We start from the raw sequence: 17,300 nt of genomic DNA on the forward strand, positions 1-17,300 counted from the left end.
ATAAGCGGAGACAATTCGGGCCCGATGTGGTGTGGCATTATCATCTTGGAATACAAAATTTCGGCCGATAACTCTAGCCAATGGAGCCACAACAGGACGCAATATTTGGTCAACGTATCGCTGACCAGTCATGGCTCCGTTAATGATGACCAAATCTGATCGTCTGTCATGTGTAATCCCACCCCAAACCATGACACCACCACCTCCATATCGATCATGGTCAAGAAATGCTGCTCTGGCATATCGCTCCCCGCTCCGACGCCAACAACGTTTTCTGCCATCTGTGAATCGTAGGCAAAACCTTGACTCATCAGAGAACATGGTGTAACGCCAGTGGCGCATAGCCCGTCCCTGATGCTGCCTAGCCCATGCCAATCTTTGGCGCTTATGGTGAGCTGAAAGGGTGACACCCTTAAAAGGCCATCTTGCTTTCAGACGAGCTTGATAGAGTCTTTTTTTAACGGTTGAGGTTGAAATGCGTCTTCTAGTGAGTGTGCGGAATTCTCTATTGATGGCAGGGGCCGATTTAAACCTATCGCGTAGAGCAATTAACGTAATGAGACGATGCTGTCGTGGTGTCGTTGATTTTGGTCTACCACGCCCAGGTCTCGTTGCAACCCTACCCGTTTGACGGTACTTGAAAGGCGTGAAATTACACTTTTTGATTTACCCATCTGCCATCTTCACATAATGATGTCCCCTCCTCTATCATCCCCACAATTCTCCATTTTGTTGCTTCACCGAGATACTGCCTCGGAGGCATTTCTGTCAGTAAGTGTCAATCTCTGCTGCATTAATGATTGCGACTTCTCCAGTACATTTACAGGAGTTAACTTCTGTATGCACGTGTAGCACGTGCTGGGCATGCATTATGCGAAATTCCATTGTCATTGGATGTTGCGTTTGGGAGATACGCCACGATAACGGACCCTGTCACAGTCAAAGTCATCTACATTCAATTTCTTGGTTCCCTTATTTTCTGTCGGTAGTATATTTAGTGGTTTTTAGTAATGTTCTTGTCCATGAATGGCATTGTTTGACTTGACGGTTAGAGAATATCTAAGAAAGATGTAGACTTTCCTTTTAGTCCAGGAGGAGGCAGCTGAAAAATTTGATGACGTAGCCTCCCCAGTACTGATTTGGTTTGACACTATTTTCAGTTAGTATGCTGTCTTGGGCTCATGAAAAGGCCTGTAATACTCTCAGATTGTGGTATCAGTCTTTTTTTCACAGGCCATTTTATGTGGTGGGGGTCAGTGAGCATTTTCATGACATTTAGTTTGCTGCCCGACAACACGTCACTTTTTAATCATGGATAGGTTTACTACTATCAAAATGATCACTTTCATTTTGACTTTTCTGTATTGCTAAAGGATTTAGAAACTATTTGACATATTTTTGCTTTTGAAAAGAAATAAAAATGGCCGCCATTTGGCCGCCATCTTGAATTGTCGTGTGGTGCCTTCTCGGCACTTAAATTTGCATAAAAATGAACACTGAATGTTTCCATTTACATCCAAAGTTGATACTTTTGATGGTTGTTGACACTTGTCACTTCTAGAGTGGTGGCTTGGGCACAAGACAAGTAATTTTGTACAGTCATATCGTGGTAATATATCTTCAAGGCTGTTCATAGACTCCCCCTGTCTGAATACCAGAGGCAGAATAATCCTTCTGCAGTGCGTAGCATAATTGCTAATTTCTTGTATATGCCGGACCGTGAAGCAGTTTTCGTTGGGCGTAAACTTCTGAAAAACTCTGGGATCAGCATACAAACAGATCTCCCCCCGATGCTCAAGAAACGACGTGCAATTCTGAATCGCAAAGCTAGCGCAATACCAGAGGAGAAGAAGATATGGACAAGAGTTCGCGTTTTCGACACTGAGGTAATCCTGGAGACAAGAGATCCCAAGACAGCAGGATCTACATGGGAGAAAGTCGAATGAGTTTTTGGAATCGACTCAATCATAAACAATAACATCAGTGCGTAGAGGAGCGCCTTTTCCTAACAACTTTCCAGAAAGAACATTAACTAAGAACTTTATTCTATATATGTCATAAAATCATTAGGATATTTAAACAAGGTAAAATAGTTTACAAGGAATCCGCCATCTAACATGTATTAAACCAAGTTTCTTTTATAAAAAAAAAACTGTTCAGGGACAAGAATAGCATCCCCATGTTTTGTGCACCGCAAGAAGTACCGGCTGCCCTATGTTCTATTTTTAGTATGCACGCGATCGTCGTGCATAGCGGGTCATTGAGTGGAAACACGTGGTGCAGTGAGAGGGAAAATGCCCACTCGACGGAGTTGTTTTGTGTTGTGGTTAGCGATCTGTATTTTTCCCTGCTTGGAATATACTGCATGGAGTTTTCAGAGTGGTGGAAGACCGTAAGTAAGTCTTTGCTATCGATTTACAAAATACCACGGATAAACAGTTATTGTAAGATTAGCATTCAATACATACCCGTGCTATCATTTCCCTGGGAGTAACGGAGACCAACTCCAATTACTATGTTGGATATGAATTTCTGCTTTTATTTCTTTTTTATTTGTTTCATGAAACTACTATATGAACTCACTGAATGTTGCAAACCTACGATGTCATTATCCTATTCTGTTCCAACGTATCCCATAATTGATCTTCAAAATGGCTGGTCCAGTTAAAATTGTTTCACAAAACTGTAGAGGCATTAACGACAAGAATAAACGTAGAGAATTGTTCACCTTCTTAAAACGAAAACGAGCCCAGATATACTGTTTACAAGATGTACACTTTACTAAAGACATGGAACAATGCATTCAAGAAGAATGGGGCAATAATAAATGTTATTTTAGTCCATTTAAAAGTAATTCGAGGGGGGTAGCTATCTTGGTGTCAAAAGACTTTGACTGTGAAATCGAAAAAGAACAAAGGGACCCTACTGGTAATAAACTCATAATTGAAATGAAGATAGAAGACTATACCTTAGCTATAATAACTGTATATGGGCCCAACAATGACAACCCAACATTTATTGAAGAACTTGACTCTGATGTAAAAATGTATATCGGAGAAATAACAAGGCAGATATATGATATGATTCAACACACGGAAGATCATATGATCCCTGGTCTATTACTTATGGTAGACTTCGAAAAAGCATTTGATACAGTTGATTGGAGCTACATTGGAAAAACACTGACCTTTTTCGGCTTTGGGGACTCAATAAAAAGATGGATAAATACTTTCTATAATGGAATAGAATCATGCATACTAGTCAACGGTTTTGGATCTAAGTTCTTTACCATATCCAGAGGATGTCGTCAGGGAGATCCACTATCTCCTTATATATTTCTTCTCTGTGTAGAAATTCTAGCAATACTTATTCGGAATAATAAACACATAAAAGGTATTCAAATTGGAAATATAGAATATCTTCTTTCTCAATATGCAGATGACACAACGTGTACACTTGATGGATCGGAAAGGTGCCTCTACGCGGTACTCCAAACGTTAACTTTTTTTGCTCGTTTCTCTGGTTTGAAAGTAAACACTGATAAAACAAAACTTCTTTGGATAGGTTCAAAGAAAAGATCAAAACTGAAACTATGTCCAGAATGGAACCTCGATTGGAAACAAGAACCGTTCAAACTGCTTGGCATCAAGTTTTCTTTGGATTTGACTGAAATGATCGACATGAATTATGAAGAAAAACTTCGACAATGTGAAACATTAATGACGATATGGTCTGTTCGTGAGTTAACTCCAATAGGTAGAAACACAATTCTTAAGTCACTGATACTTCCAAAACTCAACCACCTGTTCTCTTCACTCCCAAATCCACCTGACAGTGTTATTGACAAATTTCAAAAAAAATGTTTTAGTTTTATTTGGGGTAATAAACCTGATAAGATAAAACGATCGCAAATCATTTGTGATAAAGCCGATGGGGGAATAAAATGCCCTAATATAAGAGAGACTATATACTCTCAGAAGTTAGGTATGTTACGACGAGCCTTTACTACTAACGCTAAATGGACTCGCTTGTTTTTCCTAAATACTCCCGGCGTAAAAAATCATAGTATATATGATATCTTGAGTAAACAACAATATGTACGCCTCGCTTCCAACATAAATAATCCGTTTTACAAAGATTTAATACAAGGATGGTGGTTGTTCATAGAGGGCCTGAACAAAACTACGTTGACTAATACTGACATTATGTCTGAACCTGTCTGGTTTAACGATAACATACATGTAGGAAATAACGCGATTTTTATAGAAAAATTGTACAAAGTAGGTGTAAAATATATAAACGATTTTATCGATGAAAAGGGACAATTTTACTCTTATGGAGACTTTTGTAAGCTAAACTCGATCTCCATAAATTACTTAGATTATATGGGCATTATACAATCTATTAAACAATACTGTAGGAAACAAAATGTTACAAGAATACACAAAATTGCATATCCTTTACTACCATTTCATATTGCTCATTTATTAAAAACCAAGAAAGGCTCACAATACTTCTACAAAATTCTGATAAAAAAGTATCAATGCAAAAACCAAAATTTTGCCAAATGGGAACATATATTATCCCATAATATCAATGACAGAGAGCGCACAAGCTATAACTTGTTAGTTTTTCAATGCACTGATTCTACTAAGTTCCAGTGGTTCCAGTATCAGATTCTACACAATATTCTACCTACAAATTCTCGCCTCTATAAAATGGGATACGTTGAAAGTGATTTATGCAGCTATTGTTCATCAGAAAAGGAATCTATAGTCCATTTGTTTTGGGAATGCCAATACATACATTCCCTTTGGAATGATTTCAAAAGGTGGCTGCTAACAGAAGCTCAGCTAAATATAAATATATCAAAAGAAATGGTTTTCCTTGGCTATACCGAAAGAAATAATAACCCACTTAACATTATCACACTAATAACAAAGCACTGCATATTCACCAGGAGATTACAAAAGAAAGCGCCAAAATTCAAAGAAATCCAAAAGGAGCTAATAGATTATTATAGACTAACTAAATATGCAGCCTCCATAAACTCAAACATCGACAGATTTTATAAATATTGGTCGAGTTGTCATTTGGTTTTTAGTTAGTCCTCATGAATTGTAAATGAGTTTGCGTGACTGTAAAAATGCAACAAAAATAAAGAAATTATAAAAAACATCTTGTACGTGATCCAAAAATAAAAAGTAAGAGACATGTTAAAAAAAAAAATATATCGTGGTAATATAATGTTTTACAGCTTATTCTTTGAGGCAAGGGATTTTAATTACTCTCCGACTTTTCATGGAAATGTGTGGTGGTGATTTATTTATTGAAAGTTTACACTATTTTTGCACCTAGAACCAGCTGTTTCCATGTTTAGTTCGAGTGTGACGGCATGTTATATGGAATTATTTCATATTGCCCAGAATTCAAAATGGCTGCCAAGATGGCCGCCATTGTAGTTTTACCACTTATACATAACAGAGGACTAAGTTTGCACTGATATGTAAACAAACAATTCATTTGATGTCAAATGTTTTATACAGTATATTTAAAGAGCTAAATTTCAATGAAACTATGCTTCAAGGCCGATATCTGCTGCTAAACTCTGGTTGTACAGGACCGGGGAAGCAGGGGTACAGCTATAAAGGTATTGATATAACACTCTTTTAATGTTGATAGTGCCCCCTGTTGTAGCTATTCAAAGTGGTCTGTCAGATAAGTCTTAATCACTTCTGATACATTCAGAAGCTTACAATTAACTCTCCTCTTTACTTCCTTTCAATGTCTCTGTGCACAATAAATCAATTCATCTGCATTGACATAGATGTCTGTGCTGGCATACTGACTTTATTGCATTTACTCGATGTCAGTTTAACCAATCCATGGGGAGACTAGAATCTCTCACCATCAGAAAAGGGATAAGCTGACCATCACAAATGCTCCAACCATGGTCAACGGGTGAAGGAGTATGACTGGCTGCAGATACTGTTTCCAAACATGCTAAGAAACATTGTTAGTTTACTTGCTCAGTGTGATATTTAGACAGTGAGATGTTTGTGGGAGCTTTTCATTCAGTTTCATCTACAGACATCACTGGATTGTTTGGTACTCGTGCTATCGCTTTCTCGTCTCACGTTATCTCTGTCTCGTCTAGTGCTATCGCTTTCTCGTCTCACGTTATCGTTTTCTCATCTCGTGTTACCGCTTTCTCGTCTTGGCAGGACTGTTCATGTGACCTTCTCTTTTAATGAGATGGTCAGCCACCGGTCAACCTGTGGTACGCTGCCGATTGTGTTACACTTACTAATTAAGCCAATTGCCTACAATTTCTGTTTTCAGGAAAGCACACAACGTGTCCATATCAATCAGTTATGACAGGGGTATTGCTGCTGAGAACTTGGAAGAAGGTGATATGCTCTTGTCGTCATGGAAAGAAGGTGTGATTCTGTTTCGAGCGGGTAAGTTTTGTTCATTTTCTAAAACTTTTATACTGCTTAACAAAGAATTGTAAACTATACTCTGCAAAAAGAAAGAAATGCATAGTTGAAAAAATGCTTCTGATTTTCACGCAAAGTGAATACCACATTTGAAATTCTCATGACTGTACAGGCACTCGTGAGAGCAACCTTCTCGTGGTTGGTGCTGGGTATCTCAAATGGCCCTTGCCCCCATGTAGACCTGGGATCGATAGGACCACAGCGCTCTTTTGCTGGTTGTAAAAGGCGACCAACGTCAGCAGCATGTTTGCCGTTGGTTGCGTCCCTGTGTCAGCAGAGAAAGGGACACTGGTGGTTGAGGATGACGAAACCAACATTAACGGACCTTCAGCCAACAAAACATTATGACCCTAGCCTTGCCTAGACATGTTGTAAAATAGGCCACCACACCGTCCTTCTTGATAGGGCATCACTTCACATCAGATTTCTTGCTATAGATGTTTGGGAGAGTTCCTAGACAGGTGTTCCTCAGTCATGTCACAGAGGCATCGATCTCTGTCATAGACAAAGCCTCTACAGAAGTTTGTGCACTTAGACAGCAACCTTGATGTTACAAATTCGTGTAATATGAGAACCTTTAAGAATTGGTGTTTCCCAGCACATTCTATATGAAGTGAACCAGATCGGATCTTTGTGACACTGTCAACTTCTCTACAGATACAAGCTCTCAAACAGCCTTGGTGATTGCAAATTGATTTATTTGTACAGGTTGCATGTCACCAGTTTCAATGATCAGGAACCATGGCCGGTAGTCAGGTCGGAAGTGTGTTCTCTTATAAGAAGAGGAATTGTCAGAATCCACGTGTCTTTGTCGTTTGTAATATTGTTCAACAGCCCTTCTAACCACCCAGCACGGACGATCTTATACTGCAGCAAATCTCCATTCTCCAAAGACTGAGGATAAGAGGGTGTTATACTCCAGCAAGGTTGTCTACCAGATCAAAGGTCAGGATGGTTCGACCTATGACAATCAGTTAGGGACGTACAGAAATCAGAGGTCAGCATCATCAGATTGGCCAATGAGTCTCCACCTTCTGTGAATAGAAGTGAAGTGCATAAACGGCGATGATTACCACATGGCCTCTTCCAAGTTTTTTTCCAATGTAGCAATGTGAATAAGAGATCCAATAGATCAAACACATAGAAACTCTCGTTCATGAAGCTAAGAAGACGGTTGTATGTTCAACTCCTTCGGTTATCTCTTTCTCTTCTAACGTCTTGCGGCCTTTTATCACCACTGAACTATTTTGTGTAAGATCGATCTTACATGTCAAAACTGTTATTGATCCAAGACTTTAAACCTCCACGTTTTATCTCCAAGAATTTTACCTAAAAGTGACTGGAATATCAGTTGGTACAGTTCCTACTACTCCTTTTCTCCTCACAGTGTAAAAGATGCACTGGTGAGGCAGCTATCCTCCATAGCTCACTTAACACAAACACACAATCTGTTGCTTCCACATGACTCTAAACATATATTTACTCTATCTTCCTCATAATCAACCTCTGCCTGTCAGATTTTCAGAACTTTTCAACTCCTGAAGCCCTGCATAATCATGGAGTACTGACACAAACAACAAAGGAAAGTTCTTTGAAGATTTTCTCTCAGATAATGGACTATGCACCTTGAATGATGGATCATACACTAATCTACATCCTGCCTCTGGAACTTACTCTGTTCTCGACCTATCACTCACGTGTATCAGACTCAGACATTTATGCCGAGATGAGAAAAGGAGTTGTCATTGTTTCAGACTGACTATGGTGTGTCTGTGAACATACTGAGGGGTATATATTTTAGCCCTGATGTGAAAGTGTTGCATGCATGAAGGGTACTTCAGATGTGAAACGGTTCAGTTTTACATCCTTATCGTGTATATAGATTTAGTTGAAGAACTCTAAGACCAAAAAGGACATTAACGTGGAATAGCACCTTTTTGGGATCAAATGCAGGGCAACACATGGAACTTTAACAGTCAGTGAGGAAAGCTTTGTGAGAATATATTCTGTAGTAATACCATCGCCCAGTTAAGAGATGTGACTTCTGCTGAAAGGGAATTGAAGGCTGTCTTCATCGAACTAGAGAGGGATTTCACAGGGTCTTGTATCGTTTCGAAACAGCGTTCAATTGACATATAGGTGTTGAGACCCTACCCTAGTACTATATAACAGGAAAGGGATGTAACGAAGAAACCACCCCTTCCTCGATCAAAGTTGCATGTCACCGTGTAAAATATTTTTGAGGCCCTCTTGATACAAGTCGCTGTTAGTCATTTCACGCAACATGTGTGGCCAGTAGAGATAAACAGTAAATTTAAACATGTACATGTAAGCTGTGATGAAAATATCAAGTTGATCAACAGAAGGAAACCTTACAGCCTTCTGAAATACAAGAAGCACCCTATCAGAAAGTTGGAACAAATATCTTCACTCTTGACAACAGTGATTCTCTGATCACAGTGGATTATTTCAGAAATGTCTTGACTATCTGAAGGACACAATATCTGAAACAGTGATGAAGAAGATGTATGGCATCCCTGTCAAGTCATCAGTGATAATGGTTTGCAGCTTACGTCTGCTGAATTCCATACATTCATCGCTGATTGAGACATTTAACATCTCACCTGAAGCCCCAACAACAGCAACTCAAAATCAGCTGGGAAGATGGCTAACTGACCACTACATAAAGCCAAATGAAACAGGAGATTCGTAACACCAATTTGTAACATCTCTAGGTTTGTGACGTCACCAGTATTTTCGCCATGTGAAAAATGAGATTTTCAGTGTGAGTTCTCACCTTTATTTGATGTTAATGTCTGTGTGGCCGGCGTATTCGCCTCACAATCTTCCTCTTCATTATCATTACTTTGATTTTCTAGCTAAACAATGATGGTACATCGCCGACAACAAATCTTGGCTTTTCATGTAGGAAAGATCAAAGGTCAATGCAGTGAGCACTGTTGAGGAGCGGAAAACATCAGACTTGCTGACGACAGCTCGGATATACGAGATAAATTTGTACATATTTTGCTGTTTTGCTGTTTTGACGGCCGCGTGGTTTCCAAAATAATGTGCGTCACACATATGTATAGGAGCACCTTTAGAATTCAGCATCACAATTTCTCGTGAGGACGTTCCCAGCCGTAGGTCACATGTCAGTGAGACAGGCAACCAGTTTGTGAGAACCCGTAGGACGCGAACCAATTTGTTCAAATAGCCAAATAGCAATGTGAGCAACTGAGCAATCTCATTTATGTACACATACGCTTCACATTCATTTATGTATGCATATGTGTCTTTCTCTATATGTAATATATATATGATATGTATATGTGTATATGTATATATATTGCTATTTGGCTGCAATAATGTTCATGCAACGTCATCAAATTTGAACTTACCTTCACACATGACGAGGTGATTGAAATGTACCAATGTGCTTCAACTAACTGGCATCTTTTTGTACAGAGTCAGCAGAGATTGCAGCTGCTCGAAGAGCGTTGGCATCGGGTGTTCTTAAGCGCAGTGTGCAGGATGTGCAGGATGAAGAAAGTCGCAAAAAGTTGATGGACCTCGCTTGTTTGCACATTAGAAGGGCAGAGGAACAATTAGAGAACGCACTTCGTCATGCTGACTCTACACACCCGAAATCAGTTCTGGAATCATTCAATATGTATTCACGAGATGAGATGCAGTTCTATCCTGTGGAGAGTAAGTATATGTTCACAACTTTTAATCAATTCCTCATTTAAAGACTGTGAAATATTTAGGCTTTTTATCATATTTTTAGAGACTGTGAAATATTTAAGCTTTTTATCATATTTTTTAAAGATACTTGACGATTTTTGCCGCATTAAGCATATCTGTATGTTAGTAGATAAATGCTATAGTGAATAACTTTTGATTTCTGTGAGTAATACCGATGTGACTGCTCATAGTTCTTTACACATTTCACATTGTGACCCAAACCACTATTGCAGCTGATGCAGTGTGTATGTCGCCGACACCAGAGAGTCGCAGGTGAGTATTCATTATACTGTACTAATGTTACCATGACAATAACTCATGTTAACCTAGTTCCATGGAGCAAGCCCAATTTGACATTCACGTGCTAAACCTATTTGTACACATCGATAATCTGGCAGAGACATTTACTTTTTGTAACGGTGTTAGGTTACTTTCCACAAGACTCCAAAACTCCAAGTACAATCGTTTTCTAATTGGGTCTGATGCGTTATGATTGTTCTACCACTGTGAATTTTAATTTCTTGAATTATAATTTAGAAACAACAAAGCTGTCTATATTCTGTATCATTGTGACAAGACACAATACCATCTTACTTGTCAAGGGCGTATGGCAGCTATCAGAACACTCACCTGGGCATGCAAATATGCATGGTGTCTGATGGGTGTTCTGATTAATACTTGTAGTTTTTTGTTAAAGTGACCGAACACAGTCACGAAAGGTTTTCCTGCAGACTATATTTTTTGTAGGGTAACACTCAATACCCAAGACAGACAACATTACTGTGAGTGAACTGAACAGGACAATAAGTGCAGCTAAATTGAAATACATTAACTTGCATGATATATACTGAGTCAAAACTTCACATTCTTTCTTTAGGGTACTATAAAAGAACAAGAGCTGGTAAGATGGTTAATTTTTTATTATTTAATTGCTGAGATCTGTGTGATGTATTAGATACACTGACAGTGCCACAATTCCATTAGGTTACACCGCCGTTCAAAAACATGGGTATACAGAATGTCAAGTCACAAGAAAAATACGAAATTTTTCAGTTCAGTATTGTGTATGGCATCCTCGGGCCATTCACCATTGCCAAACACCGTCTCCTCAACGAGAGCCTGATGCTTGTGAATTCTGCGCCATTGCTCTTGCGAGGCAGTGCCAAGTTCCAATAAATTCTGAGGCTGGTTCCTAAGACCACGAAGCCTTCTCCCAAGTGCCTCCCAAACTTGGTCTATTGGATTAAGGTCAGGGGACCTCGATGGCCAGTCAGTGACGTTGATTCCAGCGTTTTGAAGGAAATTCGCGGTATGTGGCCGAGCATTATCATGCTGGAACTGCAGACCTGGGCCATGAGCCGCTATGAAAGGAACGAGTTCAGGGTGAGCACCTGGTCGCGGTAAGCAGCAGCTGTGAGGTTTCCACGGATGACCAGAAGCCGGGAACGGTTGTTCCCACAGAAGGCACCCAACACCATGCAACTTCCGCCCCCGAATCTGTGCTGTAAACATTGGGCATACCGTTCACGACGTCGTCTCAAGACTCTATGCCTGCCATCCGTGAATCTGAGGGTAAACCTGCATTCGTCGCTAAAGACGACTCGATTCCAGTCTCTCTGGGTCCATCGGAGGTGACGTTGGGCCTACAGCAGACGTTCACGTTGATGAAACGGCGTCCATATTGGCCCACGATATGGACGTCGAGAATGGAGAATGGCAGCCCGCAACCGATTTCGAATGGTCTGTGAGGACAGTCGACCTCCAAACATCTCAGCCCTGGTTCCGGTAGCTGAAAGAAATCGGTCACATAGGTGACGTAGGACGATTTGACGGTCTTATCATGACGTCACACGTGGACGACGCGATCTTGGGCGATCAGAAGTGGCAAGTCATACACAGTACGACGACTGCATCCTGCTCTTTCGACGTCAATAACAGATCTTCCCACTTGCAACATGCCATCAATTCTTGAGGCCAATGCAAACACGTGCAAATGACGAAAACTGCGATGCGAAGATCACATAATTGACTGCACGTGCAAAACCTGATTTGGCACTAACGTCATTTGCACGACGGATGGATGGATTTGAGTGGGTTTTGGTAACGTTTTTCTAGAGTCGAAAGACAGGGGTCCTATTTCGGATACATAGATGCATCATCAAAGAAACATTATTCATTGTTTTTAAAAATTACATTTTGTGAAGTTTCTGTTTTGACTCAGTATAATTTTGCCTGTTCGTATACCTAAAAAAAAGACAAATATATAATATCCAAACAGTTCATACGTGTTTGTGTATGTAAGTCACATTTTATTCGAAGGTTTTTTAATGTGTCATTTTAATGCATAGCCAATTGACTACAATCGCCAATGGCTGAAGATGTAATCCAGCTAGGGTCCATGCAGGTAGCAACGGTACTGTCCATAGTCCATAGTATGGCGATGTACCTTCAGTTGTTGGCGATATATAGCCTTTTCAATGTCTTTCACAGTTAGATCGAATATATTTTAGATTTCATACTAGATTTACAGGTTTTATAATTTGCCTTGATTTATTATGCAAGCATGACTTGTTTTTAGTCACGGTATAGCTCACATATTACCGATGTGACTTTAAATGTTTACTCACCCACTCACTCACTTTAGTGTTCATATGACTCATTACATGAATCACAGTCAACTATTACTGAGTATCATATTTGTGTTCCAGCTTCAAAGACAGGACAGTACAAGGGGATCTAGATTCCGAGTCTTACATATCAGAATCATCCACTCTCATTGACACAGCAGAAGCGGGAATGTGTGGAGAATATCCTCTTGGACATTTGGGTCACATGGCACCTTCACAGATCACAGAGAAGGACGAGACAACGTCCATTACATCTGCTGGACTTGACAGACCAACCATTAGTCATCCAGGAGATACACTGCATAATATAAACACAGTCGACTGGAGCGCAAGAAAAAGGGTAAAAGATCAATCTCACCTGTTTACATGGCTGGGCCGGACAGAAACAAACATAGAAAGAAACAAACTAGGGAATATGTCGTATATATCAACAGAAGAGCTACTACCATATAGGAAGGAGCCATCCTGTCGAAACATAAACAGTCCTGCAGATTCAGAAGGCCCACATCAAAGAAAACAACCATTCGTAAAGCAAAACAAAAAACTTACGCCTCAGCAAAGATGTACACAGTCAGCCACAGACGCAAGTGAAGAAAGGCTCAGTCCCTCTCATCAACTCAGGGACGGTGCTAGTACTTCATATATCCCAAACCAAGATACACCAACAGGAGACACAAGCACAAACGCAAGTGAAGAAAGACCCAGTCCCTTTTACCTTCACAGGGAACCTACCAATACTTCATATATACCTAACCAAGATACACCAACAGAAGACAAAAGCACAAACGCAAGCGAAGAAAGGCCCAGTCCCTTTTACCATCACAGGGAACCTACCAATACTTCATATATATCTAACCAAGATACACCAACAGGAGACACAAGCACAAACGCAAGTGAAGAAAGACCCAGTCCCTTTTACCTTCACAGGGAACCTACCAATACTTCATATATACCTAACCAAGATACATCAACAAAAGACAAAAGCACAAACGCAAGTGAAGAAAGGCCCAGTCCTTTTTACCATCACAGGGAACCTACCAATACTTCATATATACCTAACCAAGATACTTTGACAAGAGACAAAAGCATCCCGAAACACAACCGAAGTGCTGGGAATGAATCACATATAAAACCAAAACGAGGCCAACCGTTCCATACGTTTGTGGGCGAGTCACACCCCACAGACCAAGGTGAACCCAAACCAATGGAAGACAACACCATGAACAGTCCCAGATTAGACGCCCTCATTGCCATACCCAAAGGTGTTGTTAAACGAAGGAGTGTAGCTTTTGAATGACCTCACCCCCCTTTGTCGTCGTCGACAAAGAAGAATATCATGGCAACAAAAGCAGACAGTGCTAGTCTGTGCTCTGTCTCCACTGATATTATACAAGAAAACAAAAAGTGAATTTTTTGAAATAAAAAAAAATAATAAAATAAAATAAAAAAATAATGCTCACAGATAATTTGCACAGTTACTTTACACGCAGCAAGGATATAGTTGCAATGTGCTCATCTATGAATAGATAGGACGAAAAGAACCATTGTGAATGGTACCGTTCTGACCACGTGGTAAAGATGTGTTTATGAACGTACTAGACAGGCTGTTTCCGGAAAACAACAGAGTAGAAAAGAAAGGATTAACAAGGGAGTTACCTTATGGCTGCCAGTTTCCATATCAAAAAGATAATAAAGGTGTGGATTAACTTATTGATGCACGATGAAACACGCCACAAAAATATTCAGAAGTCGTAACAAGGCCACGAAGAGTACTTTTGGTATTACATAAAGAGACCATTTTAGTTCGTATGCATCCAGCTGCATCAATTCGCAGTTTGTTAAACAAATGAGACCATAACAAAAAATAGACATAGGTACCACGACAACATAATAATTATGTTCCTATGGCAACACTTAACCACTGTTGACAAGCATCCATTCATCTGGAAGATGCATACTGTAACTATGACAACAGTCTGTGAAGGAATCCTCACAATATAAATGCAACCATGTGTAAGATCTGTAAATACGGATTATAACTGCAACCACGAGAACAGTCTGTGAAGGAATCCTCGCATCATAAATGCAACCATTCGACAGATCTATGAATACCGAATATCACTGTAACCATGACAACAGTTTCATTTGTCGATGTGTAATTACACAAAATGCAATGATAGTCAGTCTTATTGCATCCAAGGAAACGTCTGTCAATAAACACTACAGAAAATCGCCGTAACAGTGACAACATTAGGATACGTCATTACACAAAACAGTATTACTGTAACCATGGCACCCATTCTCATCTATGGAAAGCCTTTAACAAGGTCGATGGCAATGAATAGTCGGTACCATGGCAACTGTCTCAATACTGCTGTGCAATGCTTTCTTCAATGACAATGTAGAAACGGATGTAGTGTTTCCTGACAAGCACCGGGATCACCATGGTAACTGCTACATACGCCCAGTACTCCACATGAATGTTTAAGAAAGGAGCCAGCTAGTAAACTGAGATGAAAATACAGAAGTATTATAACAGACCTGACGTCTTCCATGTCTCTAATGCTTGTCCCCGGGTGTTAATGCACTGTTTTGCAGTGAGCACTCTTTTGTCCTATATCATGCCTTGAACGATAACGCTAAGGTCTCGTGCCCAGGATATGATGTATCTTTTATGCTGATTCTTCTCTATATTACATCGTGCGCACACATTAATATCTTATGTGCATGATATATAAACATATAATTCGCCTAACCATGTCCCTTCAGTGCTTCCATAAAAAAACTGTCATCCCAGATCCTTGAGAATAAATTTAAAACATGAATTCAGCTCAGGTCTGACATCAGTTGGCAAGTATGAACAGCCTCGGCTCTGGGGCTTTTCCAAACATCAGGAGAGACTTAGTTCCGCTTTCATCAGATAATCGATCTCCGGTGACACAATATACTTACACCGGTTTAGGTTTGCCCTCACTCTCTCAGTCAACATGCACATTTACTGCAAGATCGAAAATATTGACAACAGTTCTTCACAACATTTAGTTTGGGAATAAATATACAGTGAGTATTCTGTGTTAACTTATCATCTCCATATTCTTGCAGTGCGTAAAACATCACGTTTTCGTTAAAACTTGCATGTCGACGGTGTATATATTTGTTCCCATAAAAGACATTATTGCTACCTTTTCATGCATCATGTGGAAGTTGATATGCTGGATGTTGTTGGGAGGTAGTCGTGTAGTCTAATATCGGAGGGTATTAGTCACATTTTAATGAAATTCCAATGTCGCCAATTCTTTGGTATTTTACGTCATTGCTCAAAGACAAGAAAAGACCTGGCATCTAATCATTGGAATGGTTGATTGGAACACTTGAACAATTAAACGCCAAGGTCAAAACATATTACTAACTTTACAGTGTCAAAACCACAATGAGAACATTCATGCATTTCTTTCTTGCAAAAGGTGTTGCTTCTTCACCGGTAATTTAGTTAGATGTAAATGACAAAGCGTGTTTTACAATAACATCGCATCAATTCATCTCCTGACTTGTTTTGGTTGGGTTAATATTTGTCTTGTCAGGTTTCTACACAAATCATTCGCAACTACAAGCGTATCAGTACTGAACAAGAGGCGACTATGAGTAGGATAGTGCAAAGGAAACCAAGACATCGACGAAGTCATCCTGTTCATGAGAGAAATCTAGATGTTTACAAAAGACCAGTACCGATGGTGTCAACGTTACGCTCGCAAAATGATCTTTGTGTATGTTCTGTGAATAAATACATTCTGCGGTATGCATTGCTGTTCTTTTTAATTATTCCATGAAACCTTGACTGCTTTGTTTCGGTAGGTTGTCTAGCCCACCCAGACACCCAGATATTAGCCCTGGGACTACTTTCTAAATGTTTGCTTTCATGTTGGAATCTGGCGAGTTTTACTTTACCGCCGTTGTTTTTTTTCTCTTGTTCCATAAGACCTTTTCAACAATCTGCGCCTAGTTTTGGTTGGATGATTGTAATTGGCAAACTGTGATGTGAAGTAAAGCTGGCCAGTTTCCATCATGAAAGCAAACATCTCAAAACTAGTCCTGGTCGTAGTCTAAGTAATCTGGGTTGGTTAGTCTTCAAACTGAAACAAAACAGTCACGGTTTGAAAATACATCCAGTAACTTTAAGCAAGCAGTCGTTCATGCTTCATTGAAGAAATTGAACATCAAATGAATAAATAGCCTGCTAAACTATAAATAGGTTGGGAAGAAGAAATGATATATCGTAAATTTAAGGGTTCATTTTACATAACATTATTCGTGTTTGAAGTTTCACCAGTTGTCAATATAACGGTCAGATTCTATATAACATCAGATTACTCTTTTGATTTATTTGTGTTGTAAATAACTTTCAACAAACAATTAAAACACGTTTTGG

The 17,300-nt window shown here is 39.6% G+C and overlaps 1 protein-coding gene across 1 annotated transcript in view; it reads left to right on the forward strand.

The window, feature by feature from the left end:
• The window catches only part of LOC137260109 (uncharacterized), an 18,739-nt gene extending 2,069 nt beyond the window's left edge, over window positions 1–16,670 (forward strand). Inside the window, exons 2-5 of the mRNA XM_067797812.1 lie at window positions 6,343–6,461; window positions 9,969–10,211; window positions 10,481–10,520; window positions 12,956–16,670. Of these exons, the coding sequence (XP_067653913.1) occupies window positions 6,343–6,461; window positions 9,969–10,211; window positions 10,481–10,520; window positions 12,956–14,171 (1,618 nt within the window). The 3' untranslated portion in view covers window positions 14,172–16,670. The remainder of the gene's footprint in view (window positions 1–6,342; window positions 6,462–9,968; window positions 10,212–10,480; window positions 10,521–12,955) is intronic.
• The last annotated feature ends 630 nt before the right edge of the window (window positions 16,671–17,300 follow it).

Source organism: Haliotis asinina, chromosome 13 (assembly GCF_037392515.1).
Source record: "Haliotis asinina isolate JCU_RB_2024 chromosome 13, JCU_Hal_asi_v2, whole genome shotgun sequence".
Taxonomy (NCBI): Eukaryota; Metazoa; Mollusca; class Gastropoda; order Lepetellida; family Haliotidae; genus Haliotis; species Haliotis asinina.